This window comes from Tamandua tetradactyla, chromosome 1 (genome assembly GCF_023851605.1).
Source record: "Tamandua tetradactyla isolate mTamTet1 chromosome 1, mTamTet1.pri, whole genome shotgun sequence".
Taxonomy (NCBI): domain Eukaryota; kingdom Metazoa; phylum Chordata; class Mammalia; order Pilosa; family Myrmecophagidae; genus Tamandua; species Tamandua tetradactyla.
This window is the reverse complement of record NC_135327.1, coordinates 140,796,167-140,816,015: the sequence shown is the minus strand read 5'-3', so window position 1 is coordinate 140,816,015 and position 19,849 is coordinate 140,796,167. Positions and strand designations below refer to the sequence as shown.

Sequence of the window (19,849 nt, the reverse complement as noted above, 5' to 3'; positions counted from 1 at the left end):
ACAGGTGGGTATATTGGCATATATATCCTAGCTGGAAACATAACCACCAAATCCACCTCTTTTCCTTGGGGAAATAGGCATTGTGTCTTGAGCAGTATCTTACATTCTGTAGTTGAAGAATGTGCCATATTAAGATCAGATAACTTTGAATTTACAAAGTATGTTAGCATATAAGAAAATTGGATTGTGAGAGAATAATTCTAACTTTTCAGTAGTGGAAATCAACGTTTTATCATCACAATGGTTGATGTTGCTATTTGGTACCTAGCATAGTGCCTGGAACATACTATGGTCCAATAATTGCTGGCTGGATGCTATTGTGCAAAGGATTTATTAAACTCTGCCTGAAAACAAAACAAGTGGAGATGGTAACTGCAGTTAAAACAGGTTTGATCAACTCACTAGGCATTTCTACAAATGAACTGAAATTTAAAGATTTCTCTTGGTGAGGAAATGGTGAAGAGTGGTAAAGTAGAGATCAGTAGCCACCAAAAGAGAGTGCTGGGCCTCACCCTGATCAAGATGGCTGTGTGAGATGTTCCAGGGTTCCATCCCCTTATAGAAACTGTGAACAACCAGCAAGAACTGGCAGGAACATATTTCTCACAGCTCTGGAAAACACTTAAAGGGTTACAGTGATACAGTGAGCACCAAAACAAGAAAAAGGTAACTTAAAAATGGTAAAATTTTGTAGTGCATTTACTAGCCACCCCCCACCCCATCCCCTTACCTGCTCAGTAAAGATCCCACTATGCTCCCAGTGTGGGTTCTTTTAGTCTTGGTTTTGGAGATAAACAGAGTCCTATGTCTTGTTCATAGGAGGTGCATATATGTCTATGCCATTCAGTCTGCTGGTGATTTGAGCAACTGAACTAAGACATTCATCATGGGCCTGTCATCCCAGAACTTGTCCTGAATATAGAAGTAGCTCATAGAACTCTCCTACAAATGCATGAAGATATAATTTATAACAAGTATAACTAAAATGTGGAGGGACAGAGTGGTATATGAACATAATTGGTGTATGCTATTGGAGTTAATTTGGTATCAAATCAAGTGTGATTGCTATAGATTTAGGATGTTAAATTTTAGCTCATGGTAACAACAAAGAAAACATATTAAAAAACAAATGCATGGGGAAATCCCTGATATTGTGTCAAACATTTAGAGAAACCCAAATCAATAGGCCAAGCCCTTGATCTTGAGACTTGCTCTTGTGAAGCTTATGTGTATAGCAGAGAAGCTTAGCTAACACATAGATATGCCTAAGAGTTACTTCTGGATGACCTCTTTTGTTGCTCAGATGTAGCCTCACTCTCTAAGTCCAAGTCTGCAAGTGAAATTATTGCCTTTCCCTCTACATGGGACATGACATGCAAGGGTGAGTGTCTCCTGGCAGCATGGGAGATGACCCTCAGGGATGGGTCTGGCCCTGGCACCATGGGATCAACAATGCCATCTGGACTAAAAGGGAGAAAAATAAGTGTAACAAATACAGCATCCATGACTGAGAGAGTTCAAATAGAGTTGAGAGTTACTCTGGAGGTCACTCTTATGCAAGCTTCAGTTAGACATTGCCACCTATCATAATTTGCCAAACCCCAACTAAAACCATTCCTACAAATCCTAAAGAACACCTAGGGCAATATATAAGATTCTACAAATGTTCATGCACTAGCATAACTTTCCAGAAACCTACACCCTCCAAATGGGTCCCTGGACCAGGTAAGTACTGAAACCTAGAGGGGCCAGTCTCTCCAGAACATCAGCTAGATCCATCTCCATAACCCATATTATAGACAGCCCCTTCCAACATAAAAAAGTTAGAATGGGCATAGCCCAGATACCCCCTAAAGAGTGGGAGAAAGATTAAAGGTGATAGTGGAGTTAAAACAGAGAAGATAGGGTTTAACAAACGAGTATGATTGCTGAATCATTATTGATATTTGTTTTAGTCTCCAGTATCTTAGAGCAGCTAGAAGTAAAAACCTAAAATTGTGGAATTGTAACCCATATCAAATTCTGAAATCTGTTCTGCAACTAATGTGGTGATGTGCTTTGAAATTTATTGTTTTTTTGTTTATATGTTATTTTTTGTATAATATGTTATTTTTCATATAATTTTCAAAAAATAAAAAAAAAGTCAATTGTGATGATAAAAAAATTTTTTTATTCCTTCTAGCCTCTAATGTTTTGGAGCAGATAGAAGGAAAAATCTGAGATGATGGTATGGTAGCCTATTTTACAAACTCTGGGATCTGTCCTGTAGTTACTTGTTGAAGAGTGCTTGAAAACTACTGCTTTTTTCCTTTCTTTTCTTTGAATATATGTTATGTTATACAACAAAAATTTTAAAAAGAAATGAGAAAGGATCAAAATGGTAGGATACAAAAAAATCAAATAAATATGAAAATAGGCCTTAATGGAAGAATTGAGGGGCTAAAAAGGTATAAGACTTACAAGGATACTGTGGCAAAATAGTAGAAGAAAGTCTTGAATTAACAATGTTTACTTTAAATGTAAATGGATTAAATCATTTGGTCAAAAGTAAGAGATTGGCAGATCGATAACAGAAAACATAACCCAACTGTATGCTGTATACAGGAGATCCATCTTAAATTCGAAGACACAATTATGTCTAAACTGAAAGGGTAGAAAAAACTGTACCATGCAAATTGTAAACAAAAGAGAACTGGGATGCCTATTCTAATATCAGATAAAATAGACTTTAAGTTAAAAAGCATTACAGGGGGAAAAAAGGTCACTATGTACTGATAAAGAGGTCAAGTCAACAAGAAAACATAATTACAAATATATATGTACCTAGTATCAGAGCCTCAAAATATATGAAGAAAATATTAACAGATTTCAAACTAGAAATAGATGGTTCTACATCAATGGTAGGATACTTCAATACACCACTTTCAATAATGGATAAAACATCTAGACAGAAGATCAATAAGAAAATAGAAGATATAGATGCTATTACAAACCAAGTAAATCTTATCTAAGACATATATATATAGAACACACCACCAAATGGCAGCAGAATACATTCTTCTCTAGTGCACATGCATCATTTTCTAAGACAGAATGCATGTTAGGTCACAAAACAAGTCTCAATATGTTAAAAAATATTGAATAATGCAATGTATTTTCTCCAACCACAATGTATTAAAGCTAAATCAATAACAAAGAAAGTACTGGAAAATTTGGAAACATGGAAATTGATGCACTCTGAACAACCAGTAAGTCAAAGAAAAAACCATAAGGGATATTAAGAAATATCTTGAAACAAGTGTAAATGAAAATACAACATACCAAAACTTAGGAGATGTGGCAAAGACAGTGCTGAAGGAGAAATTTGTAGTTTTTAATGCTTACAATGAAAAAGAAGAAAGATCTCAAATCAGAGACCAAACCTCACAACTTGAATATCTATAGAAAGAAGAGCAAACTAAACCTAAAGCAAGGAGAAGGATAAAACATAGGTTAAAGGAGAGATAGAAAGTGAAAAAACCAATAGAGAGACATCAAAACCAAAGTTAGGTTCTTGGAAAAGATTTTAAAAATCAACAATCCTTTAGCTAGACTGATGAAGAAAAAAGAAATAAGATGCAAATAACTAAAATAATAAATGACAGAGGGGACATTATCACCAACCCCACAAAAATAAAGAGGATTATAAGATGATACCATGAACAGCTGTACACCAACAAATTAGATAATCTAGATGAAATGGACAAATTCCTAAAAACATACAAGCTGCCTACACTGACTCTAGAAGAAACGGAAGACCAATAACAAGTAAAGATATTGAATCAGTAATCAAAAACCTCCCAAGAAGAAGCCCAAATCAGGACGGCTTCATTGGTGAATTTCACCAAGCCTTCAAAGAATAATTAACACTGATCCTTCTTGAACTCTTTCAGAAAATTGAAGATGAGGACAGACCTCCTAATTCATTCAGTGAAGCCAGTATACCCTAACATCAAAACCCGTGAAAGACATTGCAAGAGAAGAAAACTACAGACCAGTATGCCTCATGAATATTGATGCAAACATCTCCAATGAAATAATAATAAATCAAATCCATTAGCACATCAAAAGGATCATACACCATGATTAAGTGGAACTTATTTTAGGAATGCAATGGTAGTTCAATATAAGAATATCAGTCAATATACCACATTAATGGTACGAAAGGGGAAAAAACCCACATGATCATCTCAATTGATGCAGCAAAGTTATGTGACACATTCTAGCATCCTTTCTTGACAAAGACACTCAGAAAAATGGGAATAGAAGGGAACTTCTTCAACATGATAAAGGGCATCTATGAAAAACCACAGGTAACATCATACTCAAGGGTGAAAGACTGACAGCATTCCCCCTAAGATCATTAACAAGACAAGGATGCCTGCTATCACCGTTGCTATTCAACATTGTACTATTCTAGTCAGAGCAATTAGGAAAGAAAGAGAAATAAAAGGCACCCAAATTGGAAAAAAAAAAACATGATCATCTATAAATATAGAAACTCCAGAAGAAACTACAAGAAAGCTACCAGAACTAATAAACAAATTCAAGAAAGTGGTGAGGTATAAGATCAACATTCAAAAATTCAGTGGTGTTTCTATAAATCAGCAATGAAAAATCTGAAAACAAAATCAATAAAATAATTCCATTTACATTAGTAACTAAAAGAATCAAGTATCTGGGAATAAATTTAACCAAGGATGTAAAGGACTTGTATGCAGAGAACTATAAACCATAACTGAAAGAAATTAAAATCTAAATAAATGAAAAGATATTCTGTGCTCATGGATTGTAAGACTTAATAACATTAAGATGTCAATACTGGCCACAGCAATTGAAGGATTTAACATAATCACAATAAAAATTTCAACAGCCTTTTTCATAAAAATAGAAAAGTTAACCATCAAATGCATATTGAAGGGTGGGAGACCCAGAATAACCAAAACTATCTTGAAAAAGAAGAATGAAGTTGAAGTACTCACACTTCTGATTTCAAAACTGATTACATAGCTACACTAATCAAAAGAGTGTAGTACTGGCACAAAGACAGACTTACAAATCAATGGAATAGAATTAAGAAGTAAAGTCAAATACATCTGTGGCTGATTGTTATTGTCAAGGGAGTCAAGTCCATGCAATGGGAAAAGAAGAGTCTCCTCAACAAATGGTGCTGTGAAAACTCAATATCCATATGCAAAAGAATGAAGATGGACCCCTACCTCACACCATATATAAAAATTATTTCAAATTGGATCAAAGACCTAAATATAAAAGCTAAAACTATAAAATTCTTAGAGGAAAACATAGGGAAATAATGCAAGACCTTAGATTAGGCACAAATTCTTAGACTTTACATTGAAAGCACAAGCAACAAAAAGTAAAAATAGATACACTATATCTTAGGACATCATCAAGAAAGTGAGAAGACAACTAGTAGAATGGGAGAAAATATTTGTCAAACCATATGTCTGACCAGGATGTAATTAATATCCAGACTCTATAAAGAACTCCTATAACTCAACATCAAAAAGACAAACAACCCAATTTTAAAAATAGACAAAAGATGTGAATTAATATTTCTCCAAGGAAGATGTACAAATGGCCAATAAGCACATGAAAAGATGCTCAACATCATTAACCATTAGGGACATTCAAACCAAAATCACTATGATTTACCACCTCACATCTACTAGAATGACTAATATTTTAAAAACATAAAATAATAAGTACTGGTGAGGATGCAGAGAAATAGGAACCTTCATACATTGTTGGTGGGAATAGAAAATGATGAAGCCACTGTGGGAAAACGGTTTGACAGTTCCTCAAAAAGTTAAACATAGAACTATCATATGATCCTGCAATCCCACTTCTAGGTATATATCCAAAATAATTGAAAGCAGGGACCAGGAAAGATATTTGAACATCAGTGTTCACAGTAGCATTATTCAAATTGCCTAAAGGGAGACACAACTCAAATGTCTATCAGCAGATGAGTGGATAAACAAAGTAAGGTCTGTGTGTGTGTTTGAATATTACTCAGCTTAAAGAGAATGAACTACTGATACATGCCACTACATGGGTGAACCTTGAAGACATCATTTGAGTGAACTGTCAGACAGAAAGGATAGAGTAAGATTCATAGAGACAATAAGTAGAGTAAAGTTACTAGGGGTGGGAAGGAAAAAGAATTTAATGCATAGTGCATAATAGGTATAGGGTTTCTATTTGGGGTAATGGAAGAGTTCTGATAATAGATGGTAATGAGGGTAATTAATCATTATGAATATGATTAATCCACTGAATGGTAAACTTGAGAATGGTTGAGATGGGAAAGTTTAGGTTGTATATATGTTCCCACAATTTTTAAAAAAGGAGCAACCAAAGAGACAATAACAATTAAATATAATACATGATCCTGGACTGGATCTAATAATGCAGGAGAAAAGCCCCAAAAGATATTATTATGACATGTAAAAAATTTGGAATATAGACTGAAAACTTTATATCATTGTTAAAGTTCTTTAACTTGATAACTTAAGTGAATATCCTTGTTCTTAGAAAATGTACATGGAAGCATTAAGTGTTCAAGGAATATGATATATATGACTTACTGTCAGATGTTTAGAATATTGGTAAATAGATAGATAGATAGGTGCATAGATACATAGATAGAATGACACAGCAAAAGTAGCAAAATGTTTAAGTCGGAGGATCTGGGTATCTGGGACGGGGCATGTTGTAGTTCCCTCTATGGATTTTGTATTAAACTGTTCCTACAAGTTTGAAATTATTTCAAAATAAAATATTAGAGAAATAAATGCTTTAGGCCTGATTAGGTATTACAAACTAGTTTAAAAAAAAAAAAGAAAGAAAAAAAGAGGGAGAAAGAGTGATAGTTTTAAAACAGGAAATGGTAATGATCTTGCTTCTGAATAGGAGCTGTTGCTAGCTTGCTGCAGTTGAATTTCTGAGAACAATGAATCATACCGCTGTAAGCAAGGGGTCAGTGCGGGGGGAGGGGAATGCTAGCTTGCAAAATAGCAAGTGAGTTCTAGAAGATACTGGAGATTCCGTCAAATCCCATTTCAATCTCCATTCAAATCTACCTCTAGTAAAATGTGTAGTCCCTTTCCCCAGATAGGGCCAAGGCCATGGAATATAATTGGAGATCTAGGAACACCCCTAGTGTTAGACATTCAAATCTAACTTCAGCCAGGCATTGAAGTTGGGATCAGAAACCTTTGTAGAGATTTTTTTTCCATACTAGCTCCTAGTGAAATGCCATTGGAAAAAAAAGTTCTGTCTTTTCTTAGTTCACCAAGGGGGAAAAGAATTTTCCTACAATTGGGTCAGGAGAATTTGAGATTCATTATGAATGGGAGTGACCCACTCTTTCCTTACCACACCCCACTGGAAATCTTATCTTTTCTTCATCAAATTTAATCTCTTCTCTGTCATCTCCCACCATCTTGATGCAAAGACCAGTCGTAGCACTTGTCACCCGGTATTCCAGCTCTGCTAGATCATGAGCTAAGAAGCCAGGATCTGAGGCTTATTGCCTCAAGCACCCACACAGTAGGTGGCCCAAGAATGTTCTCTAAATTGAATTGAACCCAGGAATGGAAGGAACAGAGAGCAGCTACGGACATATTCCCTGCCTTCCTCACTAACCCTCCACAGGAGCTAGTATAAGTATTAAGAGTATACACTTCTCATTATGTGAATCTCTGTTTTATGTAACCCAGCACACAAGAATCGGAGGTCCAAATGCTACAGGATGCTAAACGTTTCACTGAGCGAATAGAACAGCAGCAGTTTCACCTGCAGCAAGCTGATAATTTTCCAGAGGCATTCAGCACAGAGGTCTCCAAAATGAGAGAACAACTTCTCAAGTATCAAAATGAATATAATGCAGTGAAGGAAAGAGAGTTCCATAATCAATACCGATTAAGTAGGTAAGTACCCAATTTTCTCAAGTATACTTCAGACAAATACAAGCAAAGCCATTTCCACATAAATAAGGAAATGAGACTAAATTAGGAAGCAACTCTAGGTACAATGTGTGAGATAGCAATGTTAACGTCACTATTAGAAACTTGGGTCTTTCTTTGGTTGCCAAGAACAGGCAGTCCTTGAGCAAGATTATACAATGCCTTCTAAAATAAAGCTTAGGTGACAGGGAAACACTGTCAGGAAACAGAGATTATTGCTGTGTTTTCTGTGTGTCAGGAAAGTCATAAGCATTGGGAGCATGCCAAGGAACACACTCCAGAAAGCAAGGATTTGGCATACACTCTGGTCCTAGCCCAGCCTGGGCTGTGGCCCCATATCCTCCTCCTTTGCAGTACCAGATTACGACTGTCCATGGGTAGTGTTTCTATCCACATGCATGAATACACTTTCCAAACAAGCCTCCATGACTGAGGGTCATATCTGCCTCACTCTGTTCTTCTAATATAGGAACATAGACTTTGTATTCAAACTTATTCTCCTATTACTAAACTATTCCTTAGGATCAAGGAAGAAAGTTAGATCCTTCTGGAAGATATATTTACTTATTCAAATCTAGAGGGTGTCATTTAGTGAACTGAAGCAGAATGTATTGCTAAAAGGTCAAATGTTATTTCTAAATCCCCTCCAACATTAGCAAATCAGTGGAAGAGTTTGTCGGTAAGTCATATTATTTAGATTAAATTTTAAAATGATTGCAATTCAAGTTTTGTGTTGTGGTGTGTCTGGGTACAGAAGAGAAAGCCAAACCATTTCTCCTAGAATACCATTTAAGGTGGTAGAATAACTTTCTCTGGCTATTTTTAAAAGTAGACATATTTCTGACTGTGCAAATACAATTCAATACTACCCAGAGGTAAGCGAACAACTTGAGTGACCTCCCAAGGACTTTGCAAGCTCTGGGTTTGAGGCCTGCTGTTCAACTGGGGGCATGAAGAAATCTAGCTTATTCAGGAGAATTGCATTCAGGGAATAAAAGTATGAGTTCTTTTGTCTTTTAATATAAACTTGTTTCAGGCTCACCAGTGAGATCTATAAAAAAAAAGAGCCTAGCTATTCGGTGCTCTTGTAAGCACTCTTTCAGTTGAGAAAATAATGAAATTAAAACAATTGGTGGTTGTTCATCAGTATTGAAAATATGAATACTTGACATTTCCACGAAAGGGTAAGAGGAACATAAGTCAGATGATATTTAAATTGTTTAAAATTTCCAAGTAGTCCTGCCAAGAGAAAAAAAAGAAAAAGAAAATCACAACTCTTGCCTTTTAGGTATGGGCAGGCAAATTGTTCACTGAGTTACTTGGAATAGGGAGGGGGAATGCCTAGCGACATACAGTGAACAAGAACATTCAAAATGCACACTTGCAGAAATGTTTAGTGTGTATCCTTTTGAATTTGTAATGTGTTATAATTTAGCTTGAGCAGATACCCTTGCATCCTCAAAGATTAGCAGTGCAAAAATTAACAGATTCATTTTCATAAAAAGAATGGTGGTACCCAAAAACTAACAGGAAAGAATTACAGTCTGTTTCATTGGTTTAACAATGAAATATTCAGTATTGCTAAATAAAAACAAATTAACTTCAGCACTGCCTAGGAAAAAAGTAGATATTTCCATCCCCATATAAAAATAAACTAAGTGAATGAGAGAAAACTATTCATCCAAATATACAGATGGTATTTGTCAAACCAGCACAATAAACTCTCATTTTATTCGGATTCTAAATAATAGAGGCCCAAGTAACTAGCAGCCACCCCCTGCAAAACATCTTAGGAGCTTCTGAATCATTGGCAACTCATAAGAACAACATGTTATTTAAAGACTCTAGAGAAAGGCTCTTAGTCTACAATTTAGATGATTTTGCTCATGTTTGTACATAATATAAACTCTTTAATAAACGCTAAAGGTAAGCATATTTATGTGATTGGTTAAAATTAAATCTATGTTACTGATTGTATATGTAGAATGGAATGATTTCTAAATGTTGTTAGTTAATTTTTTTAATTAATAAAATTAAATCTATGTTACTATAGTTTCAATTTTTGGATTAGTATTCATAAATATGCAGCTCAGAAAGGAATATGTATCCTATTTAAACAAATTAAATAAATATATTGTACAAATTGTATAATAAATAATAAAGTAATGAAATATTGTTGAGAACTTATTCTTGAAACAAAGTAGAAATAATTATCTGTCTAAAAATTTTCTCTGAAAAGATTACCCAATATTCTCTCTAACCTTTTCCTTACCTTGACTTTATTAGATTTCTCTGCTTGTTAACAGTCCCTAAAATCTCCCTAAAACCTGGATGGCAAATGCATATTGTCTCTTGTGCTAAATCTGACAAGTCTGGTTCCCCTGGGGAAACGGTGGTGTAGGCATTTGGTGCAGTGTGTGTGACGTGGAGGTGGAGGCCCGTAACACTCATGGCTCCTACATTCAGGCCTGTCCTGATGTGATCCTGACCTTGGTGATATTTCCTCTTCCATAGCTGGTTCTTGCAATCCCCATTATTGCTTACCCCAGGGCTAAATATTTGTTTTCCACTCTTGGTCCAGAAATGCCAGCAAGGTTGAAACAAGGTATTGTTTCAGCAGTGCCACCTGGAATTCCAGAAAGTAGAAATAAGACAGAGGGACAGACTGGCATATAGGATTAGGAAGAATGCACAGCTAGCACAGATTTTACCCTCCAAATGCTTTAAAAAAAAAAAAACAAGACTCTTTCCTGCTCCCCTTGTGCCAATGAATATCTTAGGAGAACCAGCTTAGAACAAGTTTCTCAAAGTGTGGTCCTCAGATACAGAGAAAGAGAAGCACCTGAGAACCTTGTTAAAACTTTAGACCCAACCCTGAAACTAATGATTCCAATTTCTGACCAGGGCTTCTACCCAAAGCATCATTTGAATTGTTTTTTAAATTCCCTACTTGATTCTGAGACACTTTAGAGTTTGAGAACTGTTAGTCCCAGTGGTGGTTCTCAGCCCTGACTACATGTAAGAATCACCTGGGAAGCTTTTAAAATACTGTCATCTCAATCCTACCGACAGAAACTCTGTTGTAATTGATCTGGAAGTGAACTTGGGCATCAGGCTTCCTAAAACTCTCTGAGCTATTCTAGTGCGCAGTCAAGTTGGATAACTAAAGACTTGCTGATGAAGGTGACTGTAGTCCCTGTTATTGATCAACTGTGAAGAGAACTCCATTCTATTCTGATGAACTTTCCAGCTACAAATTTGAATTAAAAAGCAAAGATTGCCTGCAACACTCATTTTAACCATTCTTATAAAAAATATAGAGGAGTTTATCTCTCATTTTTACATTTTCTAATCTGATGACATTGTGAAGGGAGTATGTTTTGTCTGATTTCCTTGTTTATCACCTCTTTTCAAATCTAAGGTTATGGGTAACAGATACCCATATTTTGTTTTATAACTTATGTCCTATAGCTTTACATAGAAAATTATGTTATAAGCAATTTGCTTCCTCTTCTACATTAAGTTTAAATAGTTACATTAAGAGCTTCAATAAGAAATATTTGAGGTAAAATATCTTTAAGATATTCAGCTAAAAGTATATGCAATAAGAAAATAAAATATATTACTTTACCTTTGATTAGCTCTGAAAACGGCATAGATTCATAAACAATGGTTCCCGCGAGTTTAGCAGCTGTAATTGGGTGAGGGGACATAGAGAAGGGGAAGAATTAACATTAGATTAATTATCAATTCACAATTAAACACTCTAAATACAACAAAATTTCCATTTACCATCCCCATCATTTCATTTAAAAACAATATTTTAACCCCAGTAATGCACAAAGACATAACCCCAGACTATGAAACAGGCCTTTAAATTGAATAAATTTAACTTCAGAAAAAAACTCATTACATTGTCTTTGTTGCATTTTATCACAAACCAGTGAAAGGACAATTCCAGATCCTCAGGCCAGCCTTCGGTAATCTACCACCCAGGCCACCACCCACCTCATACCTGAATCTCCTCACAGCCATCACTCAGGTTAGTTTCAACACCTCCAGTGACAGGCAGATCACAACTTCCCAAGTCAGCTCACTCCAGCTTTGGACAGGTCTGTCACTTAGAAGGCTATTGCTTATATTGGACCAGAACACTACCTTCTGACAGCTTCCATTCATTTATGCTGCTTATTTATGCAAAATATGTTTATTGCCATGGCAGCATAACGGGCTTCCTGCATCATCTCATCACCCCAAATGCATGAAACCCAAAACTTTTGATGACAGTTAAAACTATCTTAATACAAAACACGAAATAAATCCAGAGAATCGTTGATGCTGAAGCATCCTTAGTCAGGAAAGCTGAAAAGTGCTAGGCAGGCTTACATTTAATATGAATCAAAAAGTTGAGTTAATATATGTCCAAGAGGCACACTCACTGCCATCCAAAATTGATAATCCAAAAGGAGCATAAAAGGTAGGGTGTTTAAAGATGTTTATTACATTATTATTTATAAAAGCAAAAAATTAGAAGGAATCTAAATTCCAAAAAGTAGTGGAATACTTAAAGTATAATGTATTCCAGAGGCAGCCTGATACTGAAAAGCATTCAGAAGTCAGATAGAGCTGGGTTTGAATGCCAGTTCAGCCTTGATGGTGTGATTTTGGAAGTTACTTAATTCTTCAGTTTCTTCATTTGTACAATAAAGATACTAATACCTTAGCAAGGTTGTAAACTTAATAAATGGTGCATGTGAAGTACTTGGCATATAATAGATTCAGTATATGGTAGATATTATTTAGGAATATTTTATTATGGTATATTCACAGTATAGAAATTCTTGAAACTAGCCACTAAATTATTAACTATGGAGCCTCTAGCAACTTGGGAAAATATTTTAATTAAATGTTAAGTAAAAATGTATATAACTGTATATACACATTTAATATAACTTTATTAAAAGACACAAGGAAAATAAAAATGATGATCCTTTTTCTAGTCATAGGATTATGAATGAAATTTTTCTCTATAAGTAGAAAAATATTCATCTTTTTAGGGAAGAAAAATGTCTATCAATGTTTCTTAATATTAATAAAAAGATCAATTCATAATAGAAACGTTATTGGTTTTAAATGCCCTAAAAAATAGACATTTTATGCTTATTTAAAGAAAATATAATTTCATATATTTAAATGATAGATCATAGGTCATATTTTGGGGGAGAACTTCATGTCACCATTTTGAAACTCAGGAACTCAAGTTGCCTTTACAACAAAGCCCTGGCAGCACACCACCACCCTCTGGTGGCAGCTAGCCTAAGGTGTAGGATCAATAACCGGGAAATAAAAGTGCTCCAGTTTATATGCTGGAACTATGAAAGCAAAGGCCTAAGTAGTCAAAAATACTCTGAAAAATTCAGCTTCAAGTTGCAGTCCTGACAACAAACTTATAGCAATTCAGTGTGACACTTATTCAGTACATTAACCTTAATCTGCATTATGGCAAATAAAATTTCATAAAAATAAAACTAGATGATCCTGTACCTTTAGCTCCTTGTTCCCAGATCTACTGGCTGGTGGGATCTTCTTATTTGATGGAACCAGTGGGCGTAATACTCCATATATTCCAAACTTTTATTTTATAGATAAATCCTTCTTTAATTGAAAGTTTGTATTCATTACATTTGGAAAATTTTGTGACCCTTTTGTCAATTAATAATTTGCCATTAAATGCAAAATAACAAGAAAAATAGGAAAGCATTCTCTTAGACTTCTTCAGGAAGTCTAGTGGACAAAACAGACCTCAAAATAAGGTTGTTGGAAGAAGAAAATAAACAAGCAATTGTATCCAACCCATTATTATTTATTTTATTTAGAACATTCTGGCTAACCCTATTTGAAACAGCTTCCAAAATCTCACATTAGCATCATGTTATCTCATCTTGTCAGTTAAAATAAAATATCAAATAAATTTTCTTTTTTATATTATTCTTATCAACATGTAAAAGAAACTGTATGTTTACATTCATTTTCTGCATTTCGTAATATTTTCTATTTCTTCTCTAATGCTTTTTTTTTAGTTAGTCTAACAAAACAATGGCTGGCTTTCAGAGAAAATCCTGGCATTTTTTTCTATGTTAGCTTCTTGTTAGTTGACATTCACTCAAACAAATGGTGGGAAATAATAAAAATATCCATTTTCTAAACTGCTGCTAAATCTTAGTATTTATTATGTACAAATGACAACAGGGTCAAAGGAAATAAAACTCAAGTTGCTCTTTCTTTGTTCCTCTTTATATCAAAACTCATTAAAAGAGTATATACTCTTCCACTCAGTGGAGACACAGTGTCTCCACTTCCAAAACCACCCCCATTAAAATTTTGTCTCATCTTTCATCTGAAACTACTGATGTTAAGAACACAAAGGTCCTCCATCTTTTAAAATAGAGTAGTCAAATCTCAACCCTCGTCTTACATGAACCACACAGCAGCATTTGACACAGCTTATAACTCCATCCTTGAAACACTTTCTTCTCTTGGCTTCTGTGATATACTCTCCTGGTTTTCCTTCTTTCTTATTGATCACTCCTTTCCTTCCTCCCCACCTTCTTCCGCTCCTTCCTTCTTTCCTTCTGTTTTTATCTTAATCTTTGTGTGTGTGTGTGTGTGTGTGTGTGTGTGTGTGTGTGTGTATGCTTTTCATTGTTGCTGCAGTTCTTTTGTTTTGGTTTTGGTAGTTTCTCCTCATTCCTGGATTTCTAAATGTTGGAACCCAGGTGTCAGTCCTCAACACTCTTCCTATTTCAATCTGCAACTTCTCCCCAAATGATCCCATCCAATCCTGTAGCCTTAAACATCATCGAAGTGTTCTGGTTCTGGTTAGAAGGACTATGCACCCTTCATTCTCACCCTGTCTTCTGAATGCAACCATAAAACCATACAGAATACATGAAGCATTTATTTGAGGACTCGAAAAAGTAAATAGTAGGGGGAAAAAAGTAATTAGTAAGAGGCAGAATGGTCGAGAAGTTCAGAATTCAAAGTGCCATTAAACTGGTGGTGAATTTACCATTCCCCCTTGCTTACCCCACCCCATGAGTCCCCTGACCTGAATATTACACAGCTTAAAACCCAGAAGTAGCCATTGATGTGGAGAGCACACCAGGAAAAGCCATCTAATTGTGGCTCAGAGTGAAGAATCCTCTGGGATTTTTTCCTTCTTTTATTCTCCCATACCAGCAGCCAAGCAATGCAGGGGCAGCAGTGGCAGAAGCTATAATACAACAGGAGCCCACAGGAGCCAAAATTCTAAAGAAGGGAAACTTTTCTCTCTTTGAAACTATGACCCCAAGAAGATGGGCAAATCCCCGTTTTTGAAGCGGAGACCCCAAGAGGAGGGAATTATTTTCTCTCCCCCTCCTTCCCTCCCACTGTTTGGCCCCAAATACATGCACAGTCACCCAAATACATACTAAAATGGAGAAACTAAATCCTCAGCTTTCTGTCTGGAAGACCAATAAGAAGACCCAAATATCTAAAAAGTATGGGGAAATCCCAGAGAAGGAAGAGCTTAGAAAAATGATCCCATTAAGTTATTTCTAAACTGGGCTAACTTCCAAACTGTGCATGAATTGATCTGACCCTAAAGAGCTTACCAAAGATTTTAAGAACTCACAGCCCACGCCCAGGTCCCAAACTGGCTAGTGAATGGTGTGCAAACAGAACAGATCTGAATAGTTCTACAAAGGTGCTAAAAATTGAATTAATATTGAAAACATTGCCCCCAGAAGTTTGGTTAGATCTTGTGGCCTGAACCTAACCAGGTCAATTGCCAGCTAAAACAAAATTATTAACATTATTCATGGGATTTAAACAAGACTCAGAATCTCATTACATAATATTAAAAATGTCTATGACACAATCCAAAGTATTCAGCGTAGCAGAGCCACAAAAAATCTCAAGTTGCATGAGAAAAGACAAATAGACAAAAATATGGAGATGAAACAGGTATTGGAAATAACTGACAAAGACTTTAAGGCAACTCTTATGCCCCCCAAACTCTGTGCTATTGTTATACATTTTGCTTCTACATGTTGTAAGCCATACAATACTTGGTTATTTTTTCTTTAAAGTCAATTATTTTTAAAAGTTTTCAAAATGAAAAGTTAAAAAAATGCCTTTCATATTTCCTACATTTTATTTTCTCAGCTATTGTTTGCCTTTATTTTTCTGGGTATAGATTCTAGATAGATTTTGTTTTCCTTCAGTACTTTATAATTGACACTTCATTGTCAGCATGGTTTCTGATAACAAGTCTGCTGTAACTTTTATCTTTGTTCTTCTGTATGTAATTTATTTTTTCTCTCTGATTGTTTTTAATAGTTTGTCTTTGTCACTAGTTTCAGCAATATGATGTGTCTTAGTGAGATTTTCTCTTTTATCCACTGCTTGGATTTGAGCTTCTTAGATTTGTAGATTAGTTTGTGTTATATTTGGAAAATTTCTACCTAAATATTTTTTCAAATATTTTTTCTGCCCTCACTTTTCTAGCACTCCAATTACTCATATGTTAGATAACTTAATACAGCACCCAAAGCTTTCTCATGCTCTGTACAATTTCTTTTTTTTACTTTTTTCTCTTTTCATTTCATTTTGAATGGTCTGTTGCTATGTCTTCATGCTAGCGAATCTTTTCTTCTGCAGTTTCTAATCTGTTATTAATCTGTTATTAATCTCACTCATTAATAGTATTTCCCATTCCATTTCCAGTATTATATTTTTCACCCCTTGATGTTCAAATTAAGTCTTTTTATATCTTCCCCTTCTTAGTTTGTCAGGAGCATATTTTTCTCTGTATTATTTGACTTATATGTATAACAAATGTTTTAACCTCTTTGCTAATACTGTGATTTCTGTCACATTGGGGGTCTGTCTCAACATATTGGTTCTTCTTCTGGTTATAGGTTAAAATTTCCTACTTCTTTATATGTCTAGCAATTTTTAATTGAATTCTTGATGTTTTACCTTATTGAATGCTGGTTTCTGTTATATTTCTTTACATGTTGGTCTTTAGGGATGTAATTAAGTTTTTTTTTTTGGAATGAGTTTGATCCTTTTGTGGCCTTGCTTTTAAGCTTTGTTAAGGTAGTTCCAGAGTAGCCTTGGGTCTAGGGTTAATTCGGACTCACATAGGTCATACTCCATGAAGGTTCTATTCAATGACCCATGAATTAGGAGGCTCTTTCCACTCTCACAGTGTAATAATGCAAGATTATTCCTGGATCTGTGTGAACTTGGGAGATTGTTCCACTTACTCTCTTATTTTTCTTTTGCCCTGGCATTTTCCTTCCATGCTTGCACAGATCACTGCTTAGATAAAAGTTTGAAGGATCCTTCTGAAGTTCTCCAGAACTCTCTCAGTCTCTGGGCAGCTCCCTTCTCATGAGTATGTTTCCCCACAAGAGTTTCCTTGGCTCCCCTGAACTCCAAAGTCTGTCTCTCAATTTAGCAAGACTTCCAGCCTCTGTTCAGGTTCCCTCCCACCTAATCTGTGACCTGGAAACTTTCCAAGAAGTAAATTAAGGCATTTTACTAATTTATTTCCCTATTCTCAGTGCTCACTGTATTGCAATGCCTGTTATCAGATGTCTAAAAACCCTATTGGTTACTTTTTCAGTTGTTTAAGGCAGGAGGGTAATTTTTTGAGGGGGAGGGTACATAGGCCAGGAATCGAACCCTAGTCAAACCCACATGGCAGGCAAGCATTCTACCACTGGAGGATAAATTTTTATCCTATTATTCCATCATGTCTGAAATTGGAACATCCATCCCACCCCTCTTTTTTAGATAATCAACTATAGTTTATTGTATGAGACATTGCTAAATAGATCCCAAATGACAAACTCGAATACATTCAATATGGCATTATTGCAGCTTGTTTTTTTATATTAACACTGTATCTCTATAAGTAGATATCTCCTTGAAGATAGGTACTGTATCTTCTGTCTCTTTGTACCTAGTGAAAAATTTTAACTCTTTATATGTCCAGTCACATAGTATTATTTAAGATAATAGTTTAGGAAATCTTTATAAAAGTCCAAATGAGAAACAATAGTATTATAAGCTAAGGCAATGGCAGTGAGAATAGAAAAGAAATAAATCATTTCTTTTAGAAATAGAGAGGCTTCAAGAATGACTCTCATGCTAATAATTTTGAAAATTAAGTGAACTGAAATGCCATTAACTGAGAGAAGAAATAGAAGAACAGTACACTTCATAGGGGAAGACAATTAATTTTAGTTCAAAAAGTCTTTGGTACACACAACTGGAATTGTCCAAACAGAATATGAAAATAAAAATTTGGAGTTTCATGGAAATTCTTAGCTGGAGATATGATTGGAAGGCATCACTGTAATTGAATCTGTATGAACAGAGTGAGAAAAGACTTTAGGCTTCAGCTAGGCTCTGTGGCAACAAAAAGAAAATCTTAGAATCTCAGGGGAATAACATAATAAGATTTTAAATTGTTTCTGGCTCACAGTACAATCAAGCGCAAGTCTTGCAGCCTTCACTATCTCATAGATTTGACATCTGGAACATGCCTTCCAAGTTTAACATGGCCAGGAAAGACAAATAATACCTACTTGTACTCACCTTCCATTGGAAAGAATTGGCCCAATATCCCCAAAACAAGCTCAAAGAAACCAGTGAAATGTAGTCCTTCTATGTATGTGGGAAGGAGAAATGGTATATGGAACACATGGTAATATGTCTGTCACAACAGCTAAAGAGTAGATCCTTATGATTTAGGCAAATAACAATCAGATAGAAGCATAGGCAAGGTATGTGTCCCTGGTTTTCTTAGAAGTTCATAGTGGAGGTTTTTGGTTTGATTTGGTTTTTTGTTTTTTTCATATTGGAGTTTTAATAGTGTGAAATGGAAACCAAAGTAATAAGAGTTGTCCTTAAATACCCACATCTAACATTTATTTGTACTTGGCTCCTGATCCCCATCTATTTTTCACTTGAAATGGTCATTTAATCCCTTGGGTCTCTATATCCCTATTACAACCACATCTGGGTCTCTTTAAAGTTTCTTCTGACTGTAACATTCTATGATTCTTTCTCTGATGTTCCCCTCTAAGATTATACCTTAGAGCTACAATTTCCATACAAGACTAAATCTGAGCTCCTAGAATAAATCCTCTCCACACCTTTGAACAACTGCGGAGGCTTCCCTTCCAGGATTTCCATAAGCTTTTTCTCCAATCTGGATGTAGAAGAATGAAATGAAAAAGGTTATATTTCTATATTCATGTCCTTATGCTACTTCAGTTACCATATAAATTATTTCCCTTCAAATGATGAAAATGGGAATAAAACTAATTTCACTAATTTGACTTATTCATCCAAATATTTGCTCAGTGTCAACTATGTGTGGGCACTATTTTAGGCACTGGTGATTTAACAGGAAGCAAAACAAAGTCCCTTCCCCTAAGGAGCTGGGTTTTCTAATGGTGAAATAAACAACAAATGTGTAATATAATGCCAGGTAGTGATAAATACTATAGAGAAAAATAAATCAGAATAAGAAAAGAGTGATGAGTGATGAAAAATGTTGATGTTGTTTTAGATAGAATGGGAAGGCACCTCTATGAGAAGTGACACCAAGAATAGATCTGCATGACATAAGGAGTAAGCTATGCAAAGATCTGAGGAAAGCACATACTAGTTGGAGGGACAGAAAGGGCAGAGTGCTAGAGGTAGGAACTGGTGTGGCAAGAAGCCAAGTTGATCAGAGCCAGAGAATGGTAGGCAAT

The 19,849-nt window shown here is 35.3% G+C and overlaps 1 protein-coding gene and 1 long non-coding RNA gene across 4 annotated transcripts in view; one reads left to right on the top strand and one right to left on the bottom strand.

The window, feature by feature from the left end:
- Nucleotides 1-19,849, top strand: part of CCDC146 (coiled-coil domain containing 146) — a 176,189-nt gene that overhangs the window by 114,111 nt on the left and 42,229 nt on the right. For all 3 annotated transcript variants that reach the window (XM_077155844.1, XM_077155834.1, XM_077155847.1), the window contains one exon: nucleotides 7,785-7,994. In XM_077155844.1, coding sequence (XP_077011959.1) covers nucleotides 7,785-7,994 — 210 coding nt within the window. The remainder of the gene's footprint in view (nucleotides 1-7,784; nucleotides 7,995-19,849) is intronic.
- LOC143680687 (uncharacterized) lies at nucleotides 7,631-13,689 on the bottom strand. The gene is made up of 4 exons (XR_013174142.1): nucleotides 13,575-13,689; nucleotides 11,662-11,721; nucleotides 10,575-10,656; nucleotides 7,631-9,269 (listed from the first exon to the last, which is right to left on the bottom strand). It is a non-coding gene; the product is annotated as an uncharacterized LOC143680687 (long non-coding RNA).